The 15,628-nt window shown below is 46.9% G+C and overlaps 1 protein-coding gene across 3 annotated transcripts in view; it reads left to right on the top strand.

Annotated features, from left to right (window-relative positions):
• Nucleotides 1-915: 915 nt before the first annotated feature.
• TIAM1 (TIAM Rac1 associated GEF 1) overlaps nt 916-15,628 on the top strand; it is a gene marked incomplete at its 5' end in the record, with an annotated part of 137,020 nt that continues 122,307 nt past the window's right edge. For all 3 annotated transcript variants that reach the window (XM_082654579.1, XM_082654580.1, XM_082654578.1), the window contains one exon: nt 916-1,881. In XM_082654579.1, coding sequence (XP_082510705.1) covers nt 916-1,881 — 966 coding nt within the window. The remainder of the gene's footprint in view (nt 1,882-15,628) is intronic.

Genomic DNA, 15,628 nt, shown 5'->3' with positions numbered 1-15,628 from the left:
TGAGAGAGACTGGAAAAATATTAAGGAAGGAGTTGAATTAACCTGGGTAGCCCCAAAAGGCTGAATGATATTTAGTGATTTCATCATGTGAATTTCTGTTTGCAGGGCACTCTGTACCAGATTAATGTTCTCAGGTTGGATTTGCTCCCAGAAATAAACCCATTAGTTTAGCTGCTAAGCAGAGAGTGGGGTTCCTATTTCATTTTGCCCATCTCCCTCTCCCTATCCACTTCACAGCCCCTACCCGAACCTCCCAATCAGGGTTTTCAGAATGCTGTGGAATTAGGGTAAAAACCCTTTTCCTTCTTGAGTTCGATTTATTAGGAAGAGTTGATTGGACTTACATCTTGAGCTTTTCCATTTTTGATTGATTTTGAAGTGTAGATGGAGTCAGAATGAAACAAAACCATTGGGAGAGAGGGAGGTTATCCAATGCACCTCTGAGTTTTGCTTGGTTTTTTGAAATGTGTAATTTCAAACAGAAAGTTACTCATTTGGCAGACACCTTGGTTTGTACTTTTCAGAGTTTTTAGTTTATGGATAGGCATAGAGCTTTAAATATACACCTGTAGAGTTTAAGTAGAAGAAGACAACGGTTGCCAGCTCAATGAAAGCAGCCCTGTGCTGTGCCAGGTGGGCAGCTACCCTCCGGGCAGAGACAAGTGTAATTCTCTAATGATTTTATTTATGTTCTTATTTCATATCTCCGCAGGAGTAATCTCAGTACATGATGTTAGTTCTCACCTGCTACCACGTAAAAGTCCAAGTACCTGCCAGGTGCACATAGGTGCGCTGTTATCTGCCAAGCTGGCTGCCGTCCCTGTGTGCTGAACTCTTCCTGTTAACTGCCTATACCCATTGGATGACTCAATGATCCCCTCTTTTTTTTTTTTCTTTGCTACAGACCATAAAGCCATGGGAAACGCAGAAAGTCAAAATGTAGTGCATGAGTTTTATGGAGAAAAGCATGCGAGCCTGGGGCGCAAACACACGTCGCGCTCCCTGCGCCTGTCGCACAAGGTGCGGCGGACCAGGCACGCCTCCTCGGGGAAGGTGATCCACAGGACCTCTGAAGTGACCACCCGATCCAGCAGCACTCCCAGTATCCCCCAGTCCCTGGCTGAAAATGGCTTGGAGCCCTTCTCCCAAGAAGGCACCCTGGAGGACTTCGGGAGCCCCATTTGGGTGGACCGAGTGGATATGGGCTTGAGACCCGTGTCTTACACGGATTCTTCTGTCAGTCCCAGTGTAGGCAGCAGCATTGTCCTCGCAGCAGCCTCTGTGCAGAGCATGCCAGACTCGGAGGAGAGCCGGCTTTACGGGGATGACGCTACGTACTTGGCGGAGGGAGGCAGGAGGCAGCATCCCTATACATCCGATGGGCCCACTTTCACGGAGACGGCGAGCTTTAAGAAGAAACGCTCCAAATCTGCAGACATCTGGCGGGAGGACAGCCTGGAATTCTCACTCTCTGATCTGAGCCAAGAACATTTAACAAGCAACGAAGAGATCTTGGGTTCTGCCGAAGAGAAAGATTGCGAGGAGACTCGGGGGATGGAAGCCCCAGCGAGTCCGCGGCAGCTCAGTACCTGTCAACGTGCCAATTCACTGGGGGATTTGTATGCTCCCCAGAAAACCTCCGGGGTGACGGCAGACGGGGGGCGGAGGGGCAAATTTGCAGGCTACTGTCGGAATTTGGTGTCTGATATTCCTGATCTTGGGAACCATAAGATGCCACCAGCTGCTGCCGAAGAGGCTCTTCCGTACAGTAATTATAACACACTTCCCTGTAGGAAATCTCACTGTCTTTCTGAAGGTGCCACCAACCCACAAATGAGCCATAACAACAGCATGCAAGGCAGAAGAGCAAAAACAACTCAGGTAAAGTGACTGGAATCTGTTTCAATATTTTGGAGATGATGCATGACTTTAAGTGCATGAGTTTGCTCTTACACGATTCCCATCTTTTAGCCGGGTTTTGTTTGCCTGGTGGGTGCTGCAGCCGATGCCGTTTCTCTGGAGATGCAGCGCTCTTCTGCTTCGCCCCTCTTGCAGTTCTGTGGTGAAGGGGTGGGGATTAAGGAGTAAGCGTAGATGTGTGTCGGGGATGTGATGAGAGTGGGAATAAAGCTGATGAGTTCACATTGGGAAGCTGCCTCTCCAACTCAGCTCTTCAGCGGCATCTCACTCCTTCTGAGCTTCCTTCCTAACGTGGTTCTATCCGTGGACAGATGGGGATGGTGGGGTGTGGACTCTGGGAACTTATTTCTTCAGCGCCGCAGGTGGGAAGAGGTTAGTCGGCCGCTTGTTGGAGGAGGTGTTTTTGATTCAGGGCGGGCTCTGGTCATTTGTCAGCTGCTCTCAGAGGTTGGCAGGCTGACTGCCTTACCAGGAGCCATTTCAATTTCCTGTTCCTTGCAAGGCCGGCCAGCCCTCTCTCTGGAGGGAGGTGTTGCGGAAGGAATAACATGGGTGGGTTCCAGTTCTACGCTGCAGCCAGCTAGTTTTTGACCTTGGACAAACCCTGACTTCTAGTTGCTCTTCTGAACAGTGGGGTAAAGATGCTCGACTCACCTGCTTCGGGGTCCAGGGCATGAAAGAGTGGGTGTGAAAACATTTTTCAAAGATTTAAAACGTATCTTACTTATGAAAGGAAGACCCGTTACCTTCATTAGTAATGGTAGTTAACGTGGAGATAATAACGTGTCAAGTAATCCTGCATATGCCTCCGTCCTTTTCTGGTCCTGCAGTTCCCTGTAGTGGAGTTCTGGGAGTCCTGGCTTCTGTTGAGGATGGGATGGTAGTTTGCAAGGTGGTGCTTCAGATCCGGAATCCAGATTGGGCCCATTTGCCTTGAAAGGTGTATTGGCCACCAGGGTGTCCAGCGAATACCACTGAGGTCAGCTGGAAAACGGCAGGGGTGCTCTGCCCTGGCCAGCAGTGCATGGTGTTCACCTTCTGGTCTTGCTTCAGTGCAAGTCAAAGTTACTCGAGGGTTATTTTGAGGCTCAATTCTCTTGGGAAGGGTGTCTAAATATAATGGGCAGATGGGATGGTGGGGAACCTGGGGAGGAGGGCAAAGGAAATTGGCACTAGATTGTCTGTGTTCCTGCCCAAGAGCAAGTTTTTTTGCTTTGTTTTGTTTTTAAGTATTCAAAATCTCAGGTCTCTAATTTTATTTTGGAATTTTAAATCCCCGTATACAAGTCGTCTGGGGATACAGTTTTTTCTTTTTTTTTTTTTTTGTACCACTGTAGATTTCTATATTAGAATAATTGAAATTTACTATATATTCCTCTGGGTTGATATAGGTTAAAGGAGTCTGTGTTTGACCTTTTCCTCTTCTTTTTTAAAAGATATTTTAAACTGTGGTAAAAGTACACATGACATTTACCATCTTGGCATTTTTAAGTGTATGGTTGAGGGGTATTAAGTACATTCACACTGTTGTGTACCCTTCATCTTCAGAACTCTTTTCATCTCGTAGAACTGAAATTCTGTCCCCATTAAACAAAAGTTCTCTGTTTCCCCCTTTCCCCAGCCCCTGGCAACCACCGTTCTACTTTCTGTCTCAGTGAATTTGGCTCTAGAGACCTTGTAAGAGTGGAATCATGTAGTATTTGTCTTTTTGTGACAGGCTTATTTCATTTAGGTTGATATCCTCAAGGTTCACACGTTGTACCATGTGTCAGAAGCGTCCTACTTTTTAAGGCTGAATAATATTCCACTGTATGTATATAACACTCCCCCCACAGCCCCCATTCATCCACTGAAGGACAAGTTTTGCTGATGGTGTCCAAGCCAGGTATCCTGGCTCCACGTCTTCTTGCCTGAGTAACTTTGGGCACAATTTTTTTTAATTAATTAATTTATGTATGGCTGTGTTGGGTCTTCGTCTCTGTGCGAGGGCTTTCTCTAGTTGTGGCAAGCGGGGGCCACTCTTCATCACGGTGTGCGGGCCTCTCACTATCGAGGCCTCTGTTGTTGCAGAGCACAGGCTCCAGACGCGCAGGCTCAGCAGTTGTGGCTCACGGGCCCAGTTGCTCCGCGGCATGTGGGATCTTCCCAGACCAGGGCTCGAACCCGTGTCCCCTGCAATGACAGGCAGATTCTCAACCACTGCGCCACCAGGGAAGCCCTGGGCACAATTTTTAAGTCTCTGGAAGCCTTAATTTCTTCATCTGTCAAATGGGAATAATAATAAAGTTTCTGAGAAAATGGAATGTGAAGGCCAGCGCTTGGTACTTCAGAAGCTACCCATAAGGGACAATGTGTAAATTGATGTAATTTTCATTATTATTAGTGTTGTATGAGTTGAGGACTCAAGGTAGTTTTGTGTTTATATCAAACTTTGTGTTAGAAACAAAATTATTAAAAAGACTGATTCTGAGGTTTGAGAAGGTGAGTGTGAATGTTGCCTCTAGATGCACTCCTTGAATTTTTATCCATTTCTCTTCTGAAGCAAGATTATGATGATAGAAACGACTGAATTACCCCACTGCGGTCCCTCTGCCTACCCTGGCCAGGCTCTTCCTACACTGGCAACTTGACAGGTTGGGACGCAGGTGAGATAGGTGCCCTATTAAAGGGTCACCTGAAAGGCACTGCAGGCTCTGTCCTGAAGACATTGCCAGATTGGCATTGCAGACCTGATTGGAAGAAATGGTCTCCTGGCCCTCAGCAGTTAAAAGGAACCTCACCTGGGACTGTCACTTTTACCTGGAACGATGCTAAGTTAGCGCACATTCTGTGTAAGATTTGACGGGGTGCCAGGTGGTATTCTGGCTCCCTAGCTCCAGGTCTCCAACACTGCGGGACAGTTGGACCTCTGCTTCCCCCCACTCCCCACTGAAGGGGCTGTGAGCCTTTGAGTCATGGCCACCCCCGGAAGAGGGGCAGAGCCGGTATCGCTGAAAGTTCTCATGTGTAATCGTTGTACGACATTTCCATTCTTTGGCTCGTCGCCTTCTAAAATTGTTAATGTATGAAAGTGAGATCGTCTCAGCGTGGTGTCTCGTAAAGCACTGTGGTAGCTTAATGTAACGCAAAGTGCAACAGGACTAGGCATCCTAAGAAGTACATTTGGATCCCGGCTCGCTCCTTACTAAACGGTGACCTTGGGCAAGTCACTCCATCACTGGCTCCTTCTCTGACCGGGGTGAGTGACACCAGCCTCTGACAGGGCCATTAGGAGAAGCAAGTGGGATTCCATGCATGGAAGCCTTTTGCAGAGTGTATAAAGTGAACGGAAGTCTTATTTTTGTATCGACTTTACGTGTTGAGTGAAGATCTTTAATGACTTGAAACAAACCCCAGAATTATTCACAACACTGTCCATCCACCCACACTTCCTAGTCTAAGTTTGGTGTGATCATCCAGCGCAATTTCTTGAGAACCCACTATGTTCCAAACAGTGTATTTTAAGAGGCAGTGGGTGTGGAGACTTCCTTGAAAAGAATTCTTTTTTTCTTTTTCTTGTGTTGGTAAAAGTTTCTGACCCAGGGGCCCTCTCCGGCAAGTTTGGATCGTAGATATTAAGGCCTCCTCATCTGCCCCGGTGATGTGGTTGAATCTGTAATCGTCTTGTCAGCAGTTTTACTCCCCAGAAAAGAGCTCCTGGCGGGCATTTCGCCAAGGTCATGGCCTCTGAGCCTGAGAGACAATATGTTTTATCTGAACTAACATGAACAACATCTTTTTATTTGAAAATGATCAAAAATGTGTCTGCCACACACTGAGTGCTGAGAAATTATATTTGTCCAATTCAGTACACTTGAGTATGTGTCGTGTACCTCCTGCATAAAAGTCTTATCTTGTCGGTCAGTCTGCTACTCATTTGTTGGGAGGATTTACCCAGACTACTGACAGCAGAGTTTATTTGTACTGACTTCTGTAAAATCCCAGGTAGCTTGCCCCTTGATGCAATGAATGCCTCATTGGTATTTTGGCCTGAACTTTACTCTCAGTGTCCCCATGGTTAACGGACAGAGGAAGGGGCAGCCTGGTGTCAGGCAAAGAAGAGGTTCTGGAGTCCAGCAGGTCTGAGCTTGTGAGTTTGAACCCTGTTACCTATGTAACCTAGAAGGATCTCAGTGCCTCTTGAATGAGGGTTCCACACAGGAATGAATGTAACACTCCTGGCACCATATCTTGCATGTATTAGATGCTCCGTAAATAATGGTTATGAGTTACGATGGTAAAGTTTGGTTTCATTGTGTAGAGTTCAGCTCTCCTGTGTTGCTAAGACTATCAGCGGGTGAGGGGGAGCGAGGAAACTGCCAGTCGATGGAGTGTCCTTGAGCCACGTTCTGTGCTTGAAAGGGAAGCTTTGGCTTGGAGCTGTCCTGCGTAACGCCTGAGGAGGGCTTCATTCATCCACTTGGGAGATGAAAGACTGTGAACAGCTGTGCTGAGGATGTCTCAGGGGGCCGCCACCTTGGGAGGGAGCGGGCGGCCCCCCCCAGAGCTCCTCGCGGGGACGTGGTGCTGGTGCTAAGGTTTGTGTGCTGGTCCAGCTTCTGACACCCTCTTCCCGCCGTGGTATATGGAGTGGGATTGACAGAAGACAGAGCTCCTGGCCCCTGAGCACCTCTGCGGGGGTTCATTTCAGCCTGATTGCGAGTTGCCAACTCTCCCATCACTTTTCAGGGGAGGAAGTCAACCTAAGGAGATTAGGTGACAGAGTCTCACGACTGGATTGAAGTCCAGGTCTTCTGACCCACAGACCAGGGTCCTTTCTTCAGAAGCAAACCCACACCACACTGCCTCCCCATGTTCAAACAGGTTTCAGCTCACGTGCTCTCAGATTTTAACATCAAAACCCCCCAGTTCTGGTACAGAAGCCAAACAGGGTGGTGGGCTGAAAAGAAAATAGTAACTGTCCACTACCGTGGCCCGAATCAGCAGTCCCTGAGAGAGATGACCAAAGGCGACTTTATTTTTTATTTGTATGTTTTTAAATTGAAGTATAGTTGATTTACAATGTTGTGTTAACTTCTGCTGCTGTACAGCAAACTGATTCAGTTATACATATATATACCTTCTTTTTCATGTTCTTTTCCATTACGGTTTATCACAGGATATCGAATATAGTTCCCTATGCTATACAGTAGGACCTTGTTTTTTATTCATTCTATGTATAATAATTTGCATCTGCTAATCCCAACCTCCCACTCCATCTCCCCGCCACCTTCCCCTCGGCAACAAGTCTGTTCTCTACGTCTGAGTCTATTTCTGTTTCGTAGGTAAGTTCATTTGTGTCATATTTTAGATTCCATATGTAAGTGATATCATATGGTATTGTCTTTGTCTGACTTACTTCACTTAGTATGATAATCTCTAGTTCTATGTTGCTGCAAATGGCATTACTTTTTTTATGGCTGAGTAGTATTCCATGGTATATATGTACAACATCTTCTTTATCCATTCTGTCGATGGACATTTAGGTTGTTTCCATATCTTGGCTATTGTGAATAGTGCTGCTGTGAACATAGGGGTGCATGTATCTTTTTGAATTATAGTTTTGTCTGCATATATATGCCCAGGAGTGGGATTGCTGGATCATATGGTAGCTCTGTTTGTAGTTTTTTGAGGAACTTTCATACTGTTTTCCACAGTGGCTGCACCAACTTACATTCCCACCAACTGTGTATTAGCGTTCCCTTTTCGCCACACCCTCTCCGGCTTTCGTTACTTGTAGACATTTTAATGATGGCCATTCTGACTGGTGTGAGGTGATATACCTCATCGCAGTTTTGATTTGCATTTCTCTAATAATTAGCGATGTTGAGCATCTTTTCGTGTGCCTGTTGGCCATCTGTATGTCTTTTTTGGAGACATGCCAAAGATGACTTTAGAAGGCTGTATCCCTGAGGACCTTCTTGCTTGGATAAACAAGTTAATAGGATTGGTGATTTCAGCAAGATAAAGGGTGCAGCACGATCAGAAGAAGATCTTGAGTTCCTATAAAAGTTGTGTTGATTTTTAAAATTTTGTTTCGTTTTACACTTAGTTTAAATGGTTCAGGGATAATAAATATGTTCCCTGAGCTGAGAACTGACATCAGCATCCAGAGATTCCTAACCTTTCGTCACAGATTCCTTTGCGAATCAGATGAAACATTTGGATCTTTTGGGATCAGCACAAGAGACCACCCTTTTGCATATCATTTCAGGGGATCCACGGGTCCTCCAAGGTCCATCGAGAAGCTTCTGGTTAAGAACCTCAGGTTCATTATTTTCTTTAATTAACTTTTACTGGAGTATAGTTGCTTTACAATGTTGTGTTAGCTTCTACTGCACAGCAAAATGAATCAACCATACGTATACATAACACCCCCTCCCTTCTGGATTTCCCATCCGTTTAGGACAACACAGTGCATTAAGTGCATTAACTCCACTTAATGCACTGTGGTGTCCTAAACCGGAGGGAAATCCAAAAGGGAGGGGATGTTATGTGTGTTTCCCTCAGTTGTCTATTTTATACATAGTATCAATAGTGTATATGTGTGTGTTCCCCTCAGTTGTCTATTTTATACATAGTATCAATAGTGTATATGTATCAATCCCAATCTCCCAGTTCCTCCCACCCCACTCCCTTCCCCCTTGGTACCCATACATTTGAAGACCCTTAGGTTAATTCTTCGTGAAACAAGGTATTTTCATATAAAATCCATTTAAAAAAACCTCTCTTCTTTCGCGGCTCCTGTTTGATGCTTCTTTTTTGCCTTCCTTTTGATTTTTCTTTTTCTGCCACGTAAGTTAAGCAATGAGGTATTTATTTTGGAAAACAGCCCATCCATTTCAACAAGAATATCCCTCTTCTTTGCCAAGATCTTCTTTTGAGGAGTGGGAGGGTGAGAAGGTAGCTGAGACATGGCTTGTATCAGAAGTTCTCAGACTCCTTTATACTCTTAAAAAGTGTTACAGACTCCAAAGGGCTTCTGTCCGTGTGGGTTATATCTATAAATATTTATCACATTAGAAATTGAAACAGAAATGTAAAAAAAAACTTGTTAATTCATCTTAAAATAGCAATAAACCATTACATGTTCACATAAATAACTTTATTTTTTAAATTTTATTTTCTAAAATTAAAAAAAAAAGCCAGAAGAAGGGCATTGTTTTGTATTTTTGCAAATCTCTACAATTTCTGGCTTATCAGAAGACACTAGAGTCTCATATCTGCTTCTGCATTCACTCTCTTGCGACATGCTGTTTTGGTTGGACTATATGAGGAAAGCCTGGCTTCGAACAGATAGTTGGTAAAGGGAGGACCTTAGGGACCCCCTGAAATTATTTAAGGACCCCTGGTCCTCACTTGGAGAGCTGTTTATTTATGCTAATATAGGTTGGGGAGGCCCAAGCCTTTGAAAATCACATTCTTAGTTTAGTCCGTGAGGAGAGGAGCCTCTGTGTCCCTCAGTGTAAGTCGTGTCCCACAGTAACGTGCCATTGCTGGTTTCCCAGCATAACTGAGGAGGATAAAGGGCTGGGACCGGGAGCTTGGAGGCCTCCCAGCCAGCCTGCTGTGCAGCCCTGGGAGCATCTCCACGGATCCGCAGGGCAGAACTTAGGAAACGCCCACCAGCTTTTCTCTCTGTTGGGGCCCAGTGTGCTTTGAACTTCCTGTTGACAGAATATCTCGTTTGGGCCATAAAACAGCCCAATATGTCTTTCTCACTTTCTCTCCTTTTAAAAAGATGAAAGAAAAAACATGTAAGTGAGCTCTGGTTGTCTCCATAAAAGACGTAATAAACGCGGATGGCTGGAAGATGTGGAAGTCAAGCTTTCCAGTTGGGGCTCAGTTGTGACTTCAGCTGGAGTTGAGCGCGAGTTGAGCCTGGAAATGACTACACCGTTAAATCAAACTAAAATGTGTTCCATGAGAAACGCTTTTCTTGGTTGGAGAGGAGGGTGGAAGATGAACAGCAGTTAAATTGTTCAACAGTGTTTGTGGGTTTTTTTTTGGAAGTGCCTACGCCATGCCAGACACTATTCTTGGTGCTTGGAATGCATCAAGAAGAGATCCCTGAGCTCAGGAAGTTAGTTGGGGTGAAGTGGAGGTGTGTCTGCAGCAAACAGTCGGCATAACAAGTACATGGCATGCTATGGGGAAAAGAGAGCAAGGTGACTAAGACCAGGCAGTGAGGAATGCGCGGCAATTCCGGATCAGGTGGTTGGGTCGGGCCCCGCCCCTCGGGATGGGCAGACTTGGGTAGGGATTTGGAAGGGAGATGGGAATTGGCCATTGATTTGAAAGGTGGGAGTGTGCCCTGCACCTTTGAGGAAGAACAAAGAAGCCAACGTGGCTGGAGCAGAGTTGGGCGGGGGTGGGGGGGGTGGGGGGGTGGGGGGCGGGGGGGGGTGGGGGGTGGGGGGGATGCTGCAGAGAAGCGGCACGGGGATTGGAGGAGGGAAAGAGAAGGCTTCCAGCTGTGGGAAGAGGGACTTTGAGCTGAACCTTGAGTTCCTGGAATTCCTGGACGCAAGAAAAGTTGGGAGCATACACCGGCATGAGTTCTTCAGTTTCACTGGTGGCTGCGTGCATCCAAAGGTCCAGTGCTAAGACTGGACGTTGGTGGAGGGCCTGGATGGACAGCCTTGGGGGCCCTCACCTTTGCTCCTGGGAGACTTACCCAGCCATGGCATGCAGGATGGATTGATGGGCGGAAGGTAGTTAGAACAGAGAGTCTGTGGCTGAACCAGGGATGCGGCACTAGGAAAAGAAGAAAAGGGACTAGGGATGTGATATATCCTGAGGTCCTGAGGAGGGGAAGGGTGACGACAGGGTTTGAGACATGCACATAGAAAAACAGAGGAAAGGAGAGAAGATGATTCACGGACTTAGACATAGAGCTGTCTCCAATCTGGAGTTACCTGAGGCAACATTTCAAGCATTTGCCAACTTACTTCTGAGACTCTTCTGGGCAGCAGTAAGAACTTCAGCAGTTGTAATTGAGAGAAATTTTGAGTCACTCCGTTGTGAATCATTAGAGAGGATGGGACTGAGTGCTGGAAACTTTAAAGGGCATGGAGATTTTGCCTGAGGAAGGAAAGAGGAAGGAAATAGAAACAGGGTTTTAGAAATGTCTCAAAGGGAGCTGGGACACATGTAAAGAGGCTAAGAGTGGGAGGTCAAGAGGTACAGTTTACAAACTTCGGAATCAAAAATTCAAAGTGGGGTCTCCCCTGGTGGCGCAGTGGTTGAGAGTCCGCCTGCCGATGCGGGGGACGCGGGTTCGTGCCCCGGCCCGGGAGGATCCCACATGCCGCGGAGCGGCTGGGCCCGTGAGCCATGGCCGCTGAGCCTGCGCATCCGGAGCCTGTGCTCCGTGGCGGGAGGGGCCGCAGCAGTGAGAGGCCCGCGTACCGCAAAAAAAAAAAATTCAAAATGGCACTGGCTCTTTGTGTAGAGAGAGGAAAGAAGAAAACCTTACAGTGATGGCAAATGGATGCTACCATATTTCTGTAAATCATGAGTGGCAATTGTTAGTAGCAGAGCCTAGCAGTTACTTACAGCATAGGAAACATCATTTTCTTAGTTTATTCTGCAGTTTTGCGAATGTGAAAATAATTCAAGGGGATTACATTGGCTCGCACCAGCCTTGGTGGGCCTGTGTATTTTTCCCATGAGACCTTGTTTTTCCCAAGTTCCTCAGCAACACCCATTCTTTCATGTTAGTGCAGGAAGCTAGTAAGTGAGGTCAGGCAGCGTCTTCTCTCCTTGGGCTGAGATGTAAGTAAGGCTGAGGATGGACATGACAGTAATTAGAGTTAACACTCTTGTGCAGGTACTGTGTGCTGGGCACCATTCTAGAAACTTGTGTTACCTCAATCTCACATCTTACAAAGTGTCTTACAAAGTAAATATTGTTGCTATTCCCATTACACAGGTGAGGAGACTGAGGCATGGATTGGTTCAAAATAACTTGCCCAGACATGACATTTGCTGTATTGAGATTACCACGGGAGGGCATACGAAGAGTATAGTAGAGTGTAGTACTGAGCGTACCAAGGAGAGAATGTTGGAAACCAAAGACAGTGCTTATGTGTGTGCATGTGTGGCGGAGGGGCGTCCTTAGATTTGGGGGATAAGATGAAGATGATAAGCCAGAGGGGGAATATTTTAGAATTTAACGAGGCAGAAATTGTTCTAATTCAAGGCTTCTGAAGGTCAAAATCTCCTCCCCCAGGGACATCCCTGGTGGCCCAGTGGTTAAGAATCCATACGTCCACTGCAGGGGGCGCGGGTTCTATCCCTGGTTGGGGAATTAAGATCCCGCGTGCCTCGTGGCATGGCCAAAAAAAAAAAAAAAAAAAAATTTCCTCCCCCCATTGAAATTCTGTGAACTCTTTTCTTCTGTATTTACCTTCTCTCTACAGGTGTATTGAAGCAAAGCTGGATTCAACGGGGAAATTAAACAAAGTGACCAACATACCAGTTTCTAACTGCGTTCGACTTGTAACTACAAGTTGCCAATTGACCCTCCTGGTCCCTGACTTGTCCCAGGGCCCTTGAACTTTGTGGCTAATCAGCTCTTCAAAATTGTGTCCACACATCTTTAGCACAGCAAACCTGTCCCTCAGGGTCTTTCTGAATTCCCTGGTGGAAACAACTTGAGCCTTTGCCACAATGTGTCTTTAGCCTATGTTCATGCTGGGTGACCCTCCTCCAGTTTTCAAGGCAGTGAAAACAGGCTTTGAATTTACCTCTTGCTGCCTCCACTTTAGCACCAGAGCTCATTTCAGCATTTGCTGCCTGGCTAAAATGACAAAGAAAACTCTTGCCTGGCAGCTGTCGAATGTTTGGGGCAACAGCTGGCCACTTGTGCATCCAATGGGAAAGTGCATGCATTCATGCTGGGAGACTGCCAGTGGAATGGAAATCGGTGAGTGCTCGAAGAATCTGGCTTGGGAGGACTTGTCCAGGAAGAGCAGGATTGAAGAGCCTCTGTATTCCGTGAATGTTGTTTATAATTGGAAGCCTCTTCTGTGGAGTGGTTCTAACATGGGGAGTTTATTTTGAGCTAGTTTTAGGAAATCTTTGGCTGGATCATGCACCATGTTGGGAGTTACTTCTGTGTCTAGCTAGGGTCTTACCATTTCCCTTGATCTCCTCTGACTTTTGCTTTAAGTTTCAGTATTTGGTTAAATATTCTAGGACTGATCGTATGCTAAGACATCTAACTAGAGAAGAAGGAACATGCCTCGCATTTGCAATAAAGACTGCTGGGCTTCCGTGGGAATTTTCCCTGGGGTTGATCATCTGGATTTCTTGCCTTTGGAAGAGTGGGGTGGTTGACAGGGGCTTTTTTTTTTTTTTTTTTTGCGGTACGCGGGCCTCTCACTGTTGTGGCCTCTCCCGTTGCGGAGCACAGGCTCCGGACGCACAGGCTCAGCACCCGTGGCTCACAGGCCCAGCCGCTCCGCGGCATGTGGGATCCTCCTGGACCGGGGCATGAACCCGCGTCCCCCGCATCGGCAGGCGGACTCTCAACCACTGCGTCACCAGGGAAGCCCTACAGGGGCTTTTAAGTGTGGGGAGAGTCAGGTTTCTCGTGTGTGAAGTGTCCTTGAGACGGAGGTCGGTAGGAGGAGGAGCCCTTCGGAAAGGTGCACCAGGAATGTTTGCATCACAGTGATGCTGTCTTTCTTCTGAGCTGTTGGAAGCTGTGTCACAGTGGTGTGCATCCTGCCATTTGAGAAGGATGGGCCTTTAGGATGCAGCCTTGGAGCGCTCTTTCAGTGTGTGAACCTCGTGCCTCTACATCAGTGTATCTGTCTTTGGTTTGTTCTAGAGATTCTGAGACCTGTTAACTTGTAATTCTCGTGTGGCACTTAGGCATCTGGAACCCTGCTGTAGATGACTGTCTCCCACACTCAAGGTGTAGGGGGATGTGGAGTCCCGTTGACCATTCAGGTGTGGAGCAATGCCTCTGGCTGGGTGGACATCATTTCCCACAATGCTGGAGCACGGGTTTCTGGGTATTTGGCACATCCCAAGCTTCATGACCAAATAGAGGCTGGAGCTGGGCAGCCACCGTCTGTTTCTGGACAGGCTGGGTCACATATCAGTGGGAGGATGTGTACCACTTAGCCTGCTTAACCACTGTGGAAGCCAGGTGGAGCTGGCTTGGATCACAGATCCGGGAGCATTCTCCAGTGGCTACGCTCCCAAAGTGTGCCAGCTCCGCTGGGGCCAGCAGGCCTCTTAACCTGGAGTAATCACTTCTTTGCTCGATTTAATGGTCGTCCCAGAGTTGAATACACACAGCCTGGGCCATTGCAGGGTTGCAGTGTCAGTTGGTATGAGCACGTGTTCAAGCCTGACAAAGAGGTGAGTGTCTATTGAGGCCTCAACTCTTAGTTGCAGTAGAGACATCAAGGCATTCTGTAGGAGTTCATGGTTTGTGGGCATGTAGTAGATTGTTAAGAGACATGCCTGTCCAGTGTCTGCCTCTGTTTCCCTCATCTTCTTTTTCATCTTCTCCTTCTCCTTCCATCCACTTTTGAGTCTGAGCTCTTTGCTGGGAACTCAAGGCATATAGATGCACAGTCACTCAGTTGTGCTGGGAAAACCTAGAAGGGGCACTGTTGAGAAACAGAAGGGAAGGCATGGAGTTGACTATTGAGACAGGATCCAGTCAGGTGCTCCCTGCGGCTGAGCCATGGGGCCATCTTGTCCAGTGGAAAAGGTCGTTGGAGGCATGGGCTCCAACCTCCAATACACCACCTTCCAGACTTGTGACTTTCTGAACCTCAGCATCTCCATGCATTCACCAAGGGGACGGTTTGGCAAGGTTCCTTCCTGTTCCAGAGCTCTGGGAATTACAAGATGCCTGGAATCAATTTCTCCTTTTTGTTCTGAGGTCTTTCTCTTATGACCTAGAGAGGATACCTGTGTAGCTGATCTTACAGAGGAGCAGCTCATCTCTTTTCATTTTTGAGACGAGTTTATAGCTGGTTTTGTCACTTCTTCCAGAGAAGGACTGAGGCATGTGAAAATGAATCCAGATGTTGGTGAGAATAACACAAACTCCGCATCTCCCACCACCCATGGTTATCTTGAATAATCACTGATGGCCAAATTTACTTATTAGATCAAAAGGGATATGTATGGTAAATGTCCTTGCCAGAGAGAAATGTGGGTTGGTAACAGCACTCTCCTGTTTGTGTAGAGGACTTTGACCTACTAGATCTGGGTCCTTGATGACCATTGGTGGAGGGTAACAGGCAGGACAGCAGATGGCCAAGTGACAGAACCAGTAATCACAGGGTCTGCGTCTGAGCCGCATCCATGGTTTCTTTGACACTCTTGAGTCCCTCTACATCCCAGGGACCTAAACTGCATCGCAAATGTCGTTGGTCCTTAGAAACTCGCTTAACCACTTCCTGCTACTATGTCCCTTCTTACCTCCTCCTTGTTTTTTCTTTTCTTTTTTCAAATTTTTTTTTACTGTTCTTTTAAAATTAATTAATTAATTTATTTATTTTTGGCTGTGTTGGGTCTTCGTTTCTGTGCGAGGGCTTTCTCTAGTTGCAGCAAGTGGAGGGCCACTCTTCATCACGGTGCGCGGGCCTCTCACTGTTGCAGCCTCTCTTGTTGTGGAGCACAGGCTCCAGACGCG

The sequence above is a fragment of the Grampus griseus genome, assembly GCF_964374135.1.
Source record: "Grampus griseus genome assembly, chromosome: 5".
In the NCBI taxonomy this organism is placed as follows: Eukaryota; Metazoa; Chordata; class Mammalia; order Artiodactyla; family Delphinidae; genus Grampus; species Grampus griseus.
The sequence above is the reverse complement of the archived record's forward strand: the minus strand, read 5'-3'. Positions and strand labels throughout refer to the sequence as shown.